Source organism: Mya arenaria, chromosome 12 (assembly GCF_026914265.1).
Source record: "Mya arenaria isolate MELC-2E11 chromosome 12, ASM2691426v1".
Lineage (NCBI taxonomy): Eukaryota > Metazoa > Mollusca > Bivalvia > Myida > Myidae > Mya > Mya arenaria.
In genome coordinates, this window is record NC_069133.1 from 49,810,929 (window position 1) to 49,829,634 (window position 18,706).

At 36.7% G+C, this 18,706-nt stretch overlaps 2 protein-coding genes across 4 annotated transcripts; both read left to right on the top strand.

Annotated features, from left to right (window-relative positions):
• The first annotated feature begins 6,801 nt into the window (after nt 1-6,801).
• On the top strand, nt 6,802-12,241 carry LOC128211340 (monocarboxylate transporter 12-like). Of its 3 annotated transcripts, none has more exons than XM_052916021.1 (6): nt 6,802-6,835; nt 7,305-8,308; nt 8,753-8,896; nt 9,719-10,492; nt 10,719-10,769; nt 11,576-12,241. In XM_052916021.1, exons 2-6 carry the CDS (start codon nt 7,906-7,908, stop codon nt 11,665-11,667), a joined length of 1,464 nt encoding a protein of 487 aa, XP_052771981.1. In that variant the 5' UTR covers nt 6,802-6,835; nt 7,305-7,905; the 3' UTR covers nt 11,668-12,241. The 3 variants fall into 3 exon arrangements, with proteins under 3 accessions (XP_052771981.1, XP_052771983.1, XP_052771982.1); XM_052916023.1 differs by having other exon boundaries at nt 10,409-10,492; XM_052916022.1 differs by having other exon boundaries at nt 7,305-8,134.
• Nucleotides 12,242-13,411: 1,170 nt separating this feature from the next.
• LOC128210758 (monocarboxylate transporter 13-like) lies at nt 13,412-18,412 on the top strand. Its single transcript, XM_052915111.1, has 5 exons — nt 13,412-13,826; nt 14,700-14,843; nt 16,472-17,260; nt 17,661-17,711; nt 18,130-18,412. Exons 1-5 carry the CDS (start codon nt 13,412-13,414, stop codon nt 18,300-18,302), a joined length of 1,572 nt encoding a protein of 523 aa, XP_052771071.1. The 3' UTR covers nt 18,303-18,412.
• Nucleotides 18,413-18,706: the final 294 nt, after the last annotated feature.

Here is an 18,706-nt window from a genome sequence, read left to right on the forward strand (position 1 = left end):
TTTATAGACTGCTTCCGATTCTGGGATCGAATGTAATCAGATATCAAGATTTAAGGCTGAAATTATTAACCAGTCTGTCATAGCTCTTCCTTTCCGTTTTCGTCGTCTGTAGGATAGCATACAAAAATTTACAGCTTCATAAAATCGTATTAAATCGAAGTATTTTCATTGTTTTCTTCACATTATTTTAAGTTAAAATTGCACAGAGATGCCTATGGCTCGAATGGAAAGAAAACATCAGGTGGAAAAGGACCTGGTCGAGGGAAATTTGGAAGATGTACCAGAGAAACCTGCGGGTGAGAATCTGATTGATTTTGAGAAAATTATATTGGCCTCAAAAATTATTCCGGGGGGTGGTGAGGGCACTGATTCACCAGGTCAAAGTCAAGGTCCAGAGACCACTTTGCCAATTTCAGTTGTTCGTCTTAGTGATGACGACTTGGCTGCACATGTTCCACAGCCATTGAGGGAACAAATTCAAAATGGAAGTTTTATTAATTTGGCTCTTCTGTTAAAGGGTTCCATTGAATTGCAAGACTATGCTAGTAGGCTAAATGACGCCGGGCAAATTGAGTCAAAGCCACGTGAGTGTAGGGAAAAAATCAGTAACATCGAAAAATGGACTGACGCCTTTATTATTTTTTCGGGAGTGTATCTCGCAAGATTTCCAAGTAAGGCCAATGAATTACTACACTATATGTTTAACATCAGAGAGAGCTCTAAAAAGGGGGGTTTCGCATGGCGGGCTTATGACGAACAGTTTCGGCTACGCCAGGCGATTAATCCGTCATCTTGGGCCCATATAAACACAGATCTGTGGTGGCGCTGCACACAGAACAGCGAACCCGTCAGTCACACTGGGCAAATTCCATCGACCCGCAAATTCACATGCCACGAATACAACAGTGGCAATTGTAGGTGGCCAAATTGTCGTTTTAGCCATACATGTTCAAGCTGTGGCGGTCAGCACCCTGCAGCGAGCTGCGGCGGGGGGTCGAACCAAATTGCTGTTACACGCTCACCAGCCGCCAACAGAGGCCGCCAAATTGTTTTTCGCGGCAGGGGGAGACCCTTCTTTCGAGGTGCCCGCCAATGAGCCAAATCATTTGGACGTTATGAATTTGTCCCCCACCACAATAGATGTACATAAATTACAATTGCATTCGGAAGGATTTGATTTTAACAAGTTACAGATTATTCTTAAAGGATTTAAAGAAGGTTTCCCAATACATTATGCCGGGCCACGTGTGGCGCGAAATTAAAAAATCTTCGTTCAGCTCTTGCTCGGCCAGATATTGTATCACAAAAAATAAATGCAGAAATTGCTGAAAAACGGGTTGCGGGCCCTTTCATTTCCCCCCCTTTTGAGAATTTAATTGTCTCACCACTAGGTCTAGTGCCTAAGAAAACCAGTAACCCAAATGCGCCGGATGTGAATAAATTTCGTATGATCCACCACCTTTCATTCCCGGAAGGGGAGTCGGTAAACGATTATATAGATCCAAACCTAGCATCTGTACAATATACTGGTTTTGACGAAGCTGTTGCCATGATTCAAAGATTAGGAAAAAATTGCAAATTGTTCAAAATGGACATCAAAAATGCTTTTCGGCTAATTCCCATTAGGCAAGTCGATTTCGAACTGTTAGGCTTTAAACATAAAGAGCAATATTTCGTTGATAAGGCATTACCTTTTGGCGCTTCTATAAGTTGCATCACCTTTGAAAGTTTTTCAACGTTACTAGAATATTGTGTTAGAAAAAAAATGTCATCAGGCGAGTTGCTGCACTATTTGGATGATTTTTTAGGGGGGGGGGGCAAAAATGTAGAGGCTTGTGCGTCAATCATGCATATTTTTATAAATACTATGGCGGACATAAAAGTACCAATTGCGGAAGAAATAACGGAGGGACCGACCGAAATATTAGTTTTTCTAGGCTTAGAGCTGAATTCTAATAACATGACTGTTAAAATACCGCGAGATAAAATAGAGCAGGTCATCGAAAAGATAACTGTTGTCTTGGCTAAGCAAAAAACAACATTAAAGGCTATGCAATCTTTAATTGGCTCGTTAAATTTTTGTTGCAGAGCTATACCAATGGGTAGACCTTTCTGTCGGCGCCTAATTGACTCAATATGCGGTTTAACAAAACCGTATCATCACATAAGAGTTAATAAAGATATAAAAAACGATTTGTTGATGTGGCTCGAATTTTTTAGGTCCCATGACGGAGTTTCTATCTTTCACGACAGTTTTTTTGGATATCAAATGAGGATGTAGAGTTTTTCTCAGACAGTGCGGGAGGCGTAGGTTTGGGGTTTGGAATATATTTTCAAGGTGAATGATGCAGTGCAAAATGGCCCGACTTCTGGCATAACTCAGGTTTGACTAGGGACATCACGTTACTCGAGTTATTCCCTATATTAGTTGCGTTCTTTATTTGGGAGGATAGGTTCACAAACAAACAAAAAAGTTTAATTGCGATAATGCAGCGGTGGTTCAGATTATGAATAAACTTTCGTCTAAAAACCCCAATGTCATGCGCTTGGTTAGACTTCTAACCTTAAAATGCCTCAGATTAAATGCAGTGATAAAGGGACAACATGTTAGCGGGAAAAGTAACTTAATTTGCGATGCATTGTCTCGTTTTCAGTACGAGAAGTTCAGACTATTGGCCCCAAATGCAGAACGCGAACCGCGACAGGTACCCAGCCTTCTTTGGAAAATATTCAACATCGAGCTGGAAAACTTCTTGCGGCCGGAATAGCTCCGAATACACAATTGGCGTATGCTACTGGCCTGAACGCGTTCAAAATGTTTCGCGAAAAGTATATGATCGATCGAGATTGGCCAGCTAACGAACAACACATAGTTTTGTTCATTGCGTATAGTTTTGAAATAGGTCGCGCAGCGAGCACTATCGCAACATACATAGCAGCAATTAATTACTTTCATAAACTTCATGGATGGTTTGATTTTCAAAAGTCATTCATTATACAAAAAATGTTAGAAGGTTTTCGACGAGGTAGACCATCAAAAGACAACCGCGCCCCCCTGACGAAAAACATCTTAAGGGAGGTATGTTCCGTACTAACAGAAGTTTGTTATACGCAATACGAGGCGAGTCTGTTTCACACAATATTTACATTAGCATATTTTGGCCTTTTTCGCGTCGGTGTGTTAGTTTCGAGTAATTCCACGAGTAACCCGACATTGTTAACGGATGATTGCAAAATCAATTTGAAAAGTATTTCAATCACGTTAAAAACACACAAAAGAAGTCAAAAAACGACTCCATTGACATTAAAGCTCCCAGCAGAAGCGGAAAAAACAATCTGCCCTGTTTTGGCGATGCGTGAATATTGTAAAACACGCGCTTTATCTAAGGGCCCTTTGTTCTGCCACAATAACGGGAGAGCGGTTACCAGGCAGCAAGTGGCAAGTGTTCTTTCTAAGTGCATTCAAAAAACTGCGTATGCGAGAGGCCATTACAGAACGCACAGTTTTAGAATAGGCCGGGCTACCGATTTGGCTTCATTGGGTATGTCAAATGAGCAAATTATGCAACTGGGCCGCTGGCGTTCGAATTGCTACAAGCGCTACATAAGACCGTAGCCAGTGAAGGCGGGATTTTACAGTATTTTTTAAACCGAAGAAAAATATATAGTTTATGTGTCTACAACATCTAGGTCTATCATAGGGCTGCTATTTACCACTTTTCAGACATCTGGATAGTTGGGGATTCCCTACCATATTGGGGTGGCGTCCGGGCGAGGGACACGGGGAAAGTGAACCTACGCATTTCATGCGAGTTAGGATGGTACGGGGTAAGGGGCCTTGGGTGGCATGGGCTGCGCCGTGCCATCGAAACTAAGGTATTGTTTCAAAGTCCACCAAGGGCTGTTTTTATTCACCTCGGTGGTAATGATCTCGTGTCAGAGTCAATTATTAGACTCAAAAACATCATAAATAAGGAGCTCTGTTACATTAGAACCGCCTTCCCGGCCGCCACCATAGTATGGATAGATATAATTCAACGCCGCAAGTGGTTGGGTGCGAGCGATGCGAAAGCGATCGAACACAAACGGACGCGAATAAATAGATTGGGGAGGTTGATAGCTGCATCCGGGGGTCCGTCTGATGCGATTACTTGCGACATTAAGGCAGGAGATCATTTTTTTAGAAATGACGGCGTCCATTTAAATGACGTCGGAATCGAATTTTATCTCGATTACCTCAGAGACGCGATTTTAAAAATAAGTTAAAAACTTGAGCTGCTAATTATGTCGGGCGAATTTTTGGGGGAAACCAAGTTTCTGTGGCGGAAAAATTCAGCCAGCTGAGACTAGGGCAACATTTAATCTACATGATCACTATATCAGTCAATAATCTTTTTGGTTAAATCCAATATTTTTTATGTTTGTTCCCAACTTGAAACTTGATGGCGGGGCTAAGCCCCATACCCATCGGTGAATTGGTGGTTACAGACAAACGGGCAAAAACATGTTAAGACGATAATTTAACGCTATATAATATACAAGTCCTTAGGTTGTTGCTCTTGTGTTATGGTAACACCTATGTTGCGTAACCCTGCAGGTTCTTGCGTGTTGTGTCTAGTAATTTGTGCGTTTAACCTTTAAACGCTGTGGAAACAGTTTGCTTTGCGTTTTGATTGCGTGTCAGCAGGTTCTTGCGTGTCGTGTCCAGTAATTTTTGCGTTTAACCTTTAAACGCTGTGGAAACAGTTTGCTTTGCGTTTTAATTGCGTGTCAGCAGGGTGTGTATTGTGTACAAACATTGCGTTAAGTTTAACTTTAAATATTTAGCAAAGGGGGGTAAAAATACAAATTATCTGCCCTTATCTCGGCTGGTTGTATTTTTAACGGACTGCTTGGCGCCTTAAAGCGAACCCTTGCAGTTCCGTTTTTTGCGGCCGCATATGTCCACTTTTTGTTTTGAATTTTATTACAATAAGTACGTAGTACATTGATGTTATATATTGCGATGTCATCCACGATATTGTCTCTGTTTAAAAAGTTGCAACTCAATAAAATGATATGTTTAAGAGCTGGCGTTTGTCACAGATTATTTCACTTATAAAATAAAGAGATCTTTTAACTTTTGCTTAACCGTTGCCTTCAACCACTTTTGATTCACAAAGTTTTGGCCTTCCCATATATTAATTAAACCACATTTACTTAAAATTCATTTTAGATGGTAGATCCATGGAAATTTTCTTTTTAATACTTGCTCACTATAGTTGATTGAGTAATTATAAATACTCTTATATATCAAAGACGAGAGTTTCGTAATATTGTTATCAGTATTTGTTAATAATTTTGTCCAGAAGGCAATCATGTTATCTTCAATATCAACCGAAAGCGGCATTACCCCGGTTTCACCAGAGACCATATAATTTGGAGTAGATCGTTTTAGCTCTAAAATATACTAAAGGAATCGAAGTTGAACTCTCTCTAAAACATCGGTTTTTCCATAGCCCCAAATTTCAGCTCCATAAAGAAGTATTGGTTTCACAGTTTTATCAAAGATTTGAATTTTTATTTCAAGTCTATAGGTAAAGAAAGGCGATTTGCGTTCCGTAATAAACTGTACATTGCTCTTGTAGCCTGATTTGCAATATGTACTTTGCTTTTTTGAAAAGAACCGGTTTTACTAAAGTATATACCGAGGTATTTATATTCATTAACTATATCGAGTTGGCTTGCTTGAAATGAGAAGTTAAATGTAACCGGTCTTCCCTTTCCAATTACTAGTATTTTAGACTTTGCAATATTAACTGTTAGTTTCCATGAATCGCAGTATTGTGCGTATGCATCGAGTGCATTTTGTAAACCTGTTGGAGTTTCAGACATTATAACTGTATCATCAGCATATAGAAGTATGAATATTTTTATGAAATTTTGCAAATTTTGAAAATGGTTCGGATTTGGTAATTGTACACTGCTGTTTATGTTGTTACTTATAAAATACTCGTGTAAATCGTTTAGAAACATGGAAAACAGAAGTGGAGACAGATTTCCCCCCTGTCTGACACCTATATTACTTGGGAAATAATTTGACAATTCTGAGTTAACTGTGACACATGATTTGATATTGTTGTACACATTTTTAATAAGAGTTAAACATTTGCCGTTTAAATTGCACTTTAAACGTTTCACCCAAAGCCCTTCTCGCCAGACAGTGTCAAAAGCTTGTTTGAGGTCAATAAACGCGCAGAATAGCTTTTTTTGTTACTGTTCAAATATTGAATTATGTGGTTTATGGCAAACATGTGATCTGATGTCGAAAAACCAGCTCTAAAACCTGCTGCTAACTTCGCGTACATTTATCTGCATGTTCCTGCAGCCATCGATGAAACGCAACCATCAAGTTTGCTGGGCGTTCAAGATCATTACAAAACAAAACAAATATATATGAATGGCGCATCCTTTTGAAAATTTGATTTTTATAGAAGGCAACGTTTTTGAAGCATACACACTTCAATAGCCTTTATCCCGGTCTCTTAAATATGTTCTGGGAACGATGGTGTCCCTTATTTGTTCCAAAATCTGATATATTTCACCTTTTCTACTTGTCATGTACATTTATCCCTAACACGCATTCATTTCTCGAGGGCTGTTCAAGTGGCCTAACCGAGCACTCACAAATGTTCCACTCACGCACAACACTTAAGTCTCACTCACACCTGTGAATACGCATAGACCGTTCACTCGAAAATATCTGAACCGTTATGTGATTACAGAGGATTAACTCATTGAGTGTGAGTGAGAGTGGTTGTTCTGAATTCAGCCCTTAGAACGTGAAAGTAAGTCTGTATGTGAAAGCAGACAAGTGACAATTAGTTACCTAGTGACCTATATTTTAATTGGACTGCGACGTTAATGATTCAACTTTTTTAGCATTCTTATTGACGACTGCATAGTTTTAAATATTTTCTTATGCAAACAATGTCAGTTGTAATAAATCACCTTGCTGTTTGATTACATTGTACCTTGACAGAGAGTTAAAGCAATTTATCTCCGTTAATTAATTGACTTGCAGCTTTCATAATTAATAAAAAATACATAAAGGAAGGTCTTTAAGTAATTAATTTCCACTTATTTATCTATATTTTGGTTAAATAAGATATAAACAGTAATTTCAGGTTTATAAGCAAAAGAAACGGCAACTTTTTTGTATTTTGACGTTTAAACTAGCTCATGTTTCATGGATTATCATACAAATAGATATTTTGTGTTACTTGAGCCGTCTGCTGTGAAGCATTGTTTGCTTTCAATTGAAGCTCACGCTGGTGCATTTAAACAAGAGAAGTAATTTGTTATGAATATTTCAATGAGTAGGTACAAATATTGCGGATATATACATGTATATACCATTCGTGCGTACATTTGCTATGTCTCTAAATCGGTTAGGAACAAAGACAAACCTGAGACAAACACTGTCAACTACTAATAATAATAATCAAAACGGTAGCTAACTCGTCAAAGACAACAACAGCGAGTAAATGGGTATGCAGTAGGCAAAGAGTAATAATTTAGTGTCTAGTGTTTCTTTTATGACCGATACTTTCTAGTACTGATCTAATATGTAACATTGTGAACATGCCAGTGAATATATAAGGTATAATTCCTCTGATTGCACTTAAAAAATTCGGAGATATGGGGTTATGATAATTTGTGAACGAGAGAGACTTAACACATAACGTGGATCAAGAAACATTCTAAATATGAGAAACAGAAGCATGTAGCGATAATACTGATGTAAGAAATATAGGAATTAACACAAGCAAAATAGCCAACAGGGATTTAAAAGTGATGGTACCAAAAGCATGTAGTGTGGCATAAGGCAAGTTTGCGTCTAATCTATTAAAAGAACATGACATTATGGAAGACGGGCTAACGACGATTGAGGAAAAAGCAAATAGCGAGGATGAAGACCATATTTTATTGGCTAGTTTCAAATCATTGGATGTCGAGATGAACGGGGCAGCGTCAGATGGTTGTGCCAAAAACACTCATGTCCAATTAATATCTACTGACATTCAAACATGCAGCGACAAAATTGATAGCGCACCAGGGGCTGTAACCAACGCTAGTAGTTTTGAAGAGCAGAGTAAGTTAAGCAAATTTCTTGTTTGCGCTGGGGCGTGTTTATCCATGTCGTTGACGGCGGTGTTGTTGTTCATGTTCGGGGTTCTACTCCTGGCGTTTGTTGATAACTTCGATGGACAGCTTGTGAAAATGACTTCCATCCTATCTCTGCACTTTGGACTCAACACCCTTTTAGGTATGCATCGATAATGAACATATGATTTGATGTGTACGTATTCTAGATTTTTTTATTCAATACGAGAACATCCTTATCTACTAGGGTATTAACATTTCTATAATGTTATCATATGTGCATAAGCGAGGAAATACAAATCCAAACGATACAATCCCCAATATCAGACTGCAGTAGTTCGAAGAAAAATATTGTGTGCATTAAAAGTAATCTAAACCAATGAATAATATACGCATTGAAATCACACGACACATTCTATTTATGTTTTTTCTAAAGTTATATTGGTGTTTGAAAAATAACTGTAAATGTGAAATAACAAACTTAAAGTCATAGTATGCTTAATACAAGATAGAAACAGAAATGCATAACAGAAGCCATGTTTTAATTTAAAAACTTGTATAGCCTATGTTTTACTTCCCAAATGCATATTTATGGTCTTTTTTGCAGGTCCTTTTTGTACATTATTCATAGACCGGTTTTCTTGCCGCGCTTCGCTCGTGACTGGAGGATTTTTGCAGTGTGTCTCATTTTTAGGAAGCGCTTTTATTAAAGACATCAACGGCCTCATGCCAGTGCTCGGTGTGATCGGAGGTCTGTATCGTTAACAAAGCAAATGCAATTGAATCAAAACATAATATATAGGCACTTATATTCAAATCAAAGAATTATATTTTATAAACAAAAAAAAACCTAGTTGTCAAAAAAAGTTCAACGTGTAAATCAAAAGAATATGTACTGGCTTTCGGCCGTATACAAAAATTTAAATATTTCAGTATTTTACCAATAATCAATCTTAATGGTAATTCGATACAAACTGACAACGATATTTTGATTTGTAAATGCCATGTTTTACCAATATCTGAAACCTATTAAGTTTAAAGCAACTATGTTCTAAAAGGGAGAAACTTTAATTTTGTTAAGTTGACTTTGCACAGTGTAAATGTGTATTTTCTGGTCCTTAAGGTTCCCGTTATACGTCTTGTTGATTCATGACGATCGCTTCACAGAGTTGCACCTATCGTTATATTACGTGATCAACGGAAACTACAGTGCCAAGTCCAGTAGTCGAAAAATCAAAAATAAAATCTGTTTAGAGGTACAAGGCAAAGGTCCAGACTGCAAAGAACACTAGGGACACACTGGTATAAACACAACATACACAAAAACCAAACACCACAAACAGACCACGTGCGCATCAAAATAGCTTGACCGATGTATAAATGGATTACCGCTTTAGAACGGTCCGTGAATCAGGGGCTCATTGGAACACGAGTCTAATATGGGCTTAAACTAGTTTGTATGGCCTTTACCTCCCACTCAAACCGATATTGCTATGTAAATGATTACTTCTGTGCTTCTAAAGATCACTTTTCCAAAAACAAAATACTTATTATTGGTCATATCATTTTACAGGCATTGGCAGCTGCATGTGTGGAACTCCAGTTCCCGTTGTAATATCGTACAGCTTTGGAAAACATCGAGCCAAGTTTGTTACTATTTCCCAAGTGGTAATTGGCATTAGCATGTTCATTGGATCACCTCTCGCCTTTGCTCTGCTCGATATGTATGCACTCAGAGGGACACTTCTTATCATGGCCGGACTCGGTGCTAATATTTGTGTTTTTGGGATGCTCTGTAAGCCAAATGAAAGGGAGAAGTCATTACAGCGTCACGAAGAGAGATCTTCAAGGCCAAATGAATTAAAAACAAAAAAGTTCCAATCTTTGTTAGAAATGTGCAAGAAGTTTAGCTTTATGACCTTTTTACTAAGTACATTTACTTGGAATTTTGTGTTGGCTATCATCATGCTTCAGTTGCCATATTTTATTTCTGAAACAAAAACTCACAAAGATATATCTGGCGTTATGATCATATTTTCGATCTCAAATCTAGCAGGACGCATTTTAGGTGTTTTAATAGTGTTTTTGCAAAACATTAACCTGCAAATACTGCACGTCATTTCCCTAGCAGTCCTAGGAGCGTTTGTTACAGCCTTTCCTCTTTACAACCACCTTGTCAACTCAGAGTACGTGTTTGCTGCAATGTGTGGACTATGCACTGGGCTTCCAAATTGTCTAATGGTTCCAATATCACTTCAATTAGCAGGCGTGTCTAGGTTGTCGGCAGCGCATGGTTTGATTTCATTTGCCTGTGGTGTCGGCATTGTGATAGGACCACCTATTGCAAGTAAGCGATCTTCGTATTTGGTTTTTTATTGTGTAAACCTTAAATGCCTTATTTATTCTGTTGTTATTTTATTGCTTTTACTATAATTTATATAGTATTTTATTTTAATTCCATTCAATATTGTATGCGTTGTTTACATTCAAAATGAATATCTTAACTAATTTAGCTTCAAATAAAACACGTATTGTTAAATGAAATATCGCTTATGAGTGCTATTTTCTACTAGGTATTTGCTACAAAAGTTTTGGTACCTACAACGGAAGCTTTCTTGTTGCTGGTAAGTCTGGTGATTTTAGTTACTTGTAGATTAATGAAATATGTGTTAATCCGCTCGTTCTCAAACGGTGATAAAACATCGTCCTTGGTGTATCGCTTAACTGTGTATTATGGTATCCGAAGTTCAAATATGTCTATCAGTTTATCGACCCATTGGCGATAATGTTCAATTTTGATGTCAAGTGATCGCATACAATTGTGGTACCATTGTAACGCGTATTGCTTGCTGCTTACTTATATCTGAAATAAATCACTTGACACACAACAGTGGCGGTTCCGTGGTCTGGTGGTAAAGTACCTGACTGTTTATCCAGGGGTCGTAAGTTCGATTCCCCGCCACACCACTAAAAATTCTAATCGTCTTCCGGGAGGGACGTTAAATGGGTGTCCCGTGTGACAGTGCAATACACTGGTGCACTTTAAAAAAACCAGGGTAGCTTTAACCGGGTTACTAAACCGGGTTTATGTTAAAACTTTTTGCTACTGAGCATGTTTCTGTAGCTTTTTGCATATATATTTACTTTCTGTCTGTGCACAAGCTCGAAAAACCTAAAATACCTGGACACACATAATTTATTTAGGTACTGCAGTTTGTATCTTTGTTCATTTTAGTAATTCAACTCGGGCTTGAACTGATAATCTGTATAAGCTTAATTGGACTAACAAAACTCCCATTTATATGGGTCATTAGTGATCCTAAATTCAAAAAGCTTACATAGGACACCTTAAGATTAAAGATTTAAGAATACATTTATATCAATTAAAACGTTTTATCGACCTTGAAAATTGTTTTTCTATATTATTTAGGTATTGTGGCATTAGCTGGTTCTGCATTTGGAATACTCACGTCAGTTTTTGAAACACCAAAAAATGCAGAGGGAAATATACTTTGCAACTAAATAAATACAAGCTACTGGAAACAACGGGGACAGACCCAAAATTTGATCCAAGGATAAACCTGTAAAAACTATCAACAAGCCTAACATTTGATCCAAGGATCAACCTGTAAAAAACTATCAACAAGCCTAACATTTGATCCATGGATCAACCTGTAACGACCCTCAACAAGCCTAACATTGGATCCATGGAACAACCTGTAACGACCCTCAACAAGCCCAACATTTGATCCGAGGATCAACCTGTAACGACCCTCAACAAGCCCAACATTTGATCCGAGGATCAACGCTATAAAGGCAATCAACGAGGGCCACGGAATACGCTAAACATTGTTTACATTGACATTTGAAATTATCGAATTAGTTAATAATTATGTAGCCATGTTTTGTTTAATTAAAGTAATTATATTGAATTCTCCAATACCGTTTGTTACTTATGTATACGATATGCTTGTTCAAAGCACAGACTTTGAAATCTGGCACTACATTTTATATCCATTTTTTCTTCTTTCTTTTATACACGACCGTAAAAAATATATAACCATTTTATTTCCGCCACTCGAGTCGGAAAGTCATTCTTATTCGTATTAGTATTATTAAGCTCTTATTGAAACTGATGACTCATCTAATTTGTCCTCATGTTGTCGTGTATTTATGACCTGAGTGTAATAAAGATATTTGTAGTTGTTGTTGTTGTTGTTGTTGTTGTTGTTGTTGTTGTTGTTGATGATGTTGTTGTTATCAAAATGTAAAACAATTATTCATCGCATTACAATTCAGCGAAAACTGGAATTCTCTGAGATGAGGTTGAACGGATTGACGGGATGTTAAGTTCCAAACATGCCAGTCGTTTGCAGTAAGGGCAAAATTGAACACAATATTTATATAGCATGTTGTAGTACGAATGGTTTAACAAATATATTGACAAGTAGAGAAATAAATGTAAAACGAATCAGTACAGCAGGACATACTAGTAATGGAAAATAAACATGTTCAGGTATTTTCATGATGAAAAGTGTTCGATCACAATGAACTTTATTTTGATTCAGAATTTGGTGACGTATATTATCTCTGAATATTTTGTTGTTTTGTGTCAATTATAAATTTGCAAATTCAGTATTGTTATCAAGTCGGATAACTATAAATTTAAGAATAAAATGAGCCTCAAAATAGTAATCCAACCAAAACCATTAATCAGTAACGAACCGAGAATGTTATGAGAATGGATAACTATTATAACAAAGGATCAGCAAAGCCATACTTACCAACCAATACTGCATGTACAATAAGTGTATGCTTTAGAGTCTAAAGAAATCCGATATATCAATATTTTTTCATTAACTTTATGCCAATAAGAACATAAATTGATTATTGTTCTCGACTGTGAAATTTTAATGGTTAAAATTATTCTGCTGGACTGGTCAATATCTGAATAAATGTGAGGTTATTGTATACATACTGTTTGGTGTATTTCATTAATAAAATTAATCTGGCTCGTCGAAATGTTTAATAAGGTAGCACAGAGAGTAGGGTTTAACTCTCTTCCTATTTGTGCACATGTGTCGGGGTCGTATATTCCCGTTACAAGAAGTGTTTTGCTTAACCATGTATCACTTTCGAGTTTCGACGAATATATAGATAATAGCTTGTTTTTATGAGGATATAATAGTTTGTATATTTACGCCATGGAATCACTGATGCAACATAATGCTTGGAAGCTCCTTGTTTGTCAACAAGAATGAAAAGTATGGATGCTGATATGACTTCACATTTCGTACAGAGTAATAACGTGGACAACAAGGAACACCTAGAAAGACCTTGTTCTGACAAAGGGAGGTTGAGTTCAAATGAAAAGGTCTGCAAGAAGGAGTCCGTATTGGAAGCGTTACTTGGTGAGAAAGAAATTTCAGGATCTACAAGTGATTTAAAAGAAAGAAGATCGATTGAGAACGATGATGACGAAGTCGAACCTCAATTTAGTGACCTTGATAGTGGATGGGCATGGGTGGTTTTAGCTGCAAGTTTCTTAAGTTTTGCCCTCCTCGGCGGCTCTATGTATTCCGTGGGCATCATACACAATGCTCTTTTGGAACGATTTCAGGCTAGCGTAGGTCTCACGTCATGGGTTGGTGCATTACACACGGGAATTCTTTCACTAGGAGGTTAGTACAAAGTTTGTTATGTTTATCAAAATGGAACGAAATACTTATTTTATGATGCACATATAACACTGTAGTTCGGCTAAATAGCAAGCAAAACATCAAGATAATCGTAGCCATGGCGGATAAATTCCTGTTTAGCATTCAACGTATTATAATTTGTTCGTAATTTAAAGGAAAAGTATCGTTTATCTAGAGCAATAACTTATATCGCATTGCACTGTGCTTAACATTACGTGCATATCATGACAATATAACCATAACATATCGCGTTATAACAAGTTATGATACAATATGAATGTGTCAATTTTAAACCAATGTAAATGCACCAAGTATTGCTTGGAAAATGAAACAGTAGGTTTAGAATGAGCAATATATGTCTGGCATAACGGTTACTCTACATGAGAATTGAAGGTCGCACGTTCTATGTCAAAGGGTTTCCTTTTTGTTACAACGTGATGGTTTTTTTCGAGCATAACCAAGTATACTCCAGGTGAATACGTATTTTACTGATCGTTCTAAGGCCATTACACCAACACTGATTGATAAAGCTATGCTTATACTAGTGTGGAATATCAGATATGTGTTTGGATATCTTTTGTATTTCGTTTAGTGTCTTTTGGGCCAGAGCCTTGTGTCACCAAACCTGTTTTTGCTTCCAGTTTTTACTGATAGGCTTGTCCCTGTAGTTTTCTTTGTAGTATTTAGAAAGAATTATAACTTATATAGATTGCAAAGAATGATTTCTATGTAAAAAAATGAAAAGTTAAAGGGTAAACATATATTGTTTGCCTTAGTGTTATAACCACATATAATATTTATGTACTTGATTTGAGTTCGAATATGACATTTAAACAAATCGTTATGTAATTGCAGGGCTGCTATCGACTGCGATGGTTGATCGGTTCAGCTGCAGAACTGCCATTATCTTCTCTGGGATATTTTACACTGGAGGTTATTTGGCGACAGCGTTTGTGCCATGTATAGAGGCTGCACTATTCACATGTGGCATTGTCGCTGGTATATAAGCATTTCTTATTAAAGGTCAATCTTCTGTAAAGCTATATATAATTATATATAATGTTATGTCATATCACGTTGAGGTGTTATCATCCTCGTAGGCACTGGTGGTATCGATTTTGCTGTAATTATAAAAGTACAGCTTAGTGCTGGTTGTTAAATCTCCTTACATAATGTTATTCAAGAAGAAAGCGCGTAAGTCCTTAATATAGTCTATATAAACAGCCGCTTCAGAGTCTTTGATAATTTTTGTGTTGGCGACTCTTCGCGTCCATATACCACTTGTTGTTTTCCTAGCCAAGATCCCAGCGCTAAGTATATTTAGCGCAAAGATAACGCGCACCTGTTCCGGTTAAACTCCACTAATAAAATGCGCATTTGAAATCAGGTAGTCATCTTCAGGTAAGGGCATCAATATTTGATAAAAATGTGAACACATATAAATAAGGTTTTTTAAAAAGCTTTAATAAAACAAATACATTTATATATATACTAATCAGGAAAACAGTCGAAAAAGAATCAACCTTATGAATAATGTGTCAAGAATATCGATGTCCCAACAGGGGAGGTCACTGCGTAGGATAAATATACTAATAGTGGCTAACCCAATATGGCAGTGAAAAGTTGACAGAACCCGATCAGCGTCAGTTTATCATGGAAAACTTAAGTTATAAATAAAAGGTATTAACCAGTATATCATGTATGTGTCTCTTTTATGTTTTCTTTTAACAATTCAGTGTTGTTGAAATATAATAGTCTAATATTTTATTTTACACTGGTATAAATAAATCGACTTGTGGCGTTATAGGGAACACAATAATTATCCAAATGTTAAAAAACGTTCCCTAAACGCACATTATTGTGGCTAGTCCTTAATCTAGCCTAAAATATAACAATAAATCCGATAATACTAGAAGTACGATCATAACATGACTATAAATTTTATCCTTTATAATATTATAATGGAGGGAAATTCTGCACTTGTACGAGTTAAATATACGTATCTGAAGGCGATCAAGCAATTTCTGACTTCAGCATAAGAGCCATGCTTTGCTAAGACTACTATTAAAATAGTTTAAGTGAAATTTTCGAGGTGGTAGTTCCCATAATAATACTGATCAAGGTGATAGTATGTTTTTGGCTTAGTTAGTGAATACTAAAGTAGACAACTAAATCTTACACTTACTCAATTTCATTTTTAAAGTTTTTGCAATTACAGTGTCATCCTTATATTAAGGTATTAGATAATTATCTACTTTTAGTTTCAATCTAAACACATCCACCATCTCCGCAATACGACGAGACTCGTGTATACGGCGATGCATTAGTGAAGGTAGTTCGTAAAACTGATAAGAATAATATAAATAAATTGTAGTGTTTCAACATGTTATTTTACTATCGAGTTCAAATTGATTCCCAGTAAAGTGTATTATTGCAAAAAATCATTAAGATTCTAAGAGTTAAGTTCTTAAGCTAAACTGTTAAATTGAAATTGCTATGAGATCGATTTGCAGTGTTGTTAAATGTACGGAAGTCTTTCATTGTAATCTATCAATAATTATCTGAGGTTGTTCCGCATGAAAATGACCGAGATGCTCCAATTGCCATGTGTTTTTTGTATGTTGTAGGTATCGGTGGCGCTCTTGGTTACACAGCCTCAATGGTGGTTGTTGGTTTCAACTTTAAACGACACCGCAACCTTGCTCTTGGTGTATCAATGTCTGGCGTCGGAGTGGGTGTCTGTGTGTTTGCTCCTGTAATGCAGATGGCGAAGGAGTTTTACGGCTACACGGGGTTTTTCATCTGCTGTGCGGGCATGCAGATTAATCTAGTCACTTTTGGAATGCTCTGCTTTCCCAGTAGCCTGGAGAATTATTCCCATACTATGAGACTAAGAGACTCAGGTCGTTTACCCCAAGATACAAATGTTTTCAAGAGGAGAGTAATGCCGTACGTTAATGTAATGCTCAACAAAGGAATAGTTTGTCTGTGCTTTAGTATGTTTTTATACTGTGCAGCAACGTTTTTATTATATTTGCATTTACCAACATATATAACAACGAAAGGATTTTCAGAAAATCAGGCAGCTTTTCTAATCTCCTTATCAGGAATATTGACAGTAGTTGGTCGTTTTTTGACCGGATTACTAGCTAATATTCAACACTGTAACGAGATTGTTCTTTACGCCGGTTCCATGACGATAGTTTCCATAGCAACAATAGTGTACCCATTTGTGTCTCGACACTATGTGAGTCACTTAATGTATGTAATATGTTTGGGGTTGTTCCTGGGTTCGTGTTATGTTGTGTTGACGACCGTCTCCCTGAAATTTGTTGGCATCAACTACATTGCTACCGCGATTGGTCTGGAGTTCATGCTTGGAGGTGTTGGAGCGATTGTAGGGCCAGTCATCGCAGGTAAGTTGGCAAATATTCTACGCAGTTATCTCCCTTGATGAGCAGCCAAAATTTCTTAAGTTTCTTATAATAGGATCAAGCTGAGAACACTATTATTGTATTGGTATAAAATGTCTCAAGTTCTTATTGTGAATTGTTCTTATTGTTTCAAAGGAAATTATGAGAGTAATTTTATATCATTTCTTTTATTTAAGATATGTCATTCTTTTAATATGTGACTACGGACATCGAAGTACGGAGTATATCTCTGCGTTATGAATATGTTTACTGGCTTATCTTTTTCAACCCTATGTTTTAATAAACCTACCGTTTTCGTTTAAGTATGCGAAAAGGGCATTTATTAGCGTATACATACAGAACAAAACATTACAATATCTGTATATCAAATTGTCAATTTCAGGTATACTTGTCGACAACGGGGGAACTTATGACCAATCGGTGATAGTTGCAGGTGATATGGTACTTCTACCATATTTTAATGTCAGTTTTTCGCGTTACGATTTTATTTTAAGTAATTTAGTTTTAAACTTATGTCGAGTTTGACTTCACCGAAGAAAGTGGTTCAGATCTACTAAATTTCTCCCAAATGTGTTTGGATGTCTGTTGTTGACTTATAAACGTTTCGTTATTATTGTATATTTGAAGTATGTATTTTTTCGTAATTATTATATATTTGACTATGTCTTTTTCGTTATTATTCAATATTTGACTATGTCTTTTTCGTTATTATTCAATATTTGACTATGTCTTTTTCGTTATTATTCAATATTTGACTATGTCTTTTTCGTTATTATTCAATATTTGACTATGTCTTTTTCGTTATTACTATATTTTTGCCTTAGATTCTATAATGGGTTCCTGTTTTCTAGGTGGTTGCATTTTAATGGCTGCAGTCTGTGGTGCGTTTTCGGTTTGCTTTGTTGCAAAAAGGACGGATGTGAATACTACATTCGAACTCCGTGTTCTCGAACTCCCTAGGAACGTTGAAAATACCTCGAGCCTCGGAAAAATCGATCCAAGCGGAAATGCTTACCTTCAGTGAAAAGAAATCGCTCCTTTACATCCCATCCAATTCGAGCCAAGGAGGAATTCGAGCCAAGCGGACTCGAGTCATTTGGGTTCGACTGTATGTTTGTTGAAAACCATGGCGAAGAAAAGCTATTTTAAAAGATGGATACTGAAATGAATTCTTATATTCAACAAGATAACCAATGATCACATTAAATTAGCATGCTTAACACGGTGCCGATATATAAGTCTAAAAGTCAGATTGTGAGCTTTGAATCTGGAACTTGTATGAAATTCGGGAATCTTACGACTTCTTGTTCAAAATAATGTGAAAATCCTTTTCAGTTGTGTTGATCTAACACAAACATGATGTTGAATTTGTAATCCGGTGATAGCATCTGTGTGAGATTGAATAAGATGATGTTATTTTTAGTTACG

Excerpts from the sequence above, each read along its gene's own strand:
- LOC128210758 (XM_052915111.1), top strand. The coding sequence starts at position 13,412 with ATGGATGCTGATATGACTTCACATTTCGTACAGAGTAATAACGTGGAC. Across the intron at positions 13,827-14,699 it reads GGGAATTCTTTCACTAGGAG|GGCTGCTATCGACTGCGATG; the intron begins GTTAGTACAAAG and ends ATGTAATTGCAG. Across the intron at positions 14,844-16,471 it reads CACATGTGGCATTGTCGCTG|GTATCGGTGGCGCTCTTGGT; the intron begins GTATATAAGCAT and ends TGTATGTTGTAG.
- LOC128211340 (XM_052916021.1), top strand. The coding sequence starts at position 7,906 with ATGGAAGACGGGCTAACGACGATTGAGGAAAAAGCAAATAGCGAGGAT. Across the intron at positions 8,309-8,752 it reads TGGACTCAACACCCTTTTAG|GTCCTTTTTGTACATTATTC; the intron begins GTATGCATCGAT and ends TCTTTTTTGCAG. Across the intron at positions 10,770-11,575 it reads CGGAAGCTTTCTTGTTGCTG|GTATTGTGGCATTAGCTGGT; the intron begins GTAAGTCTGGTG and ends TATATTATTTAG.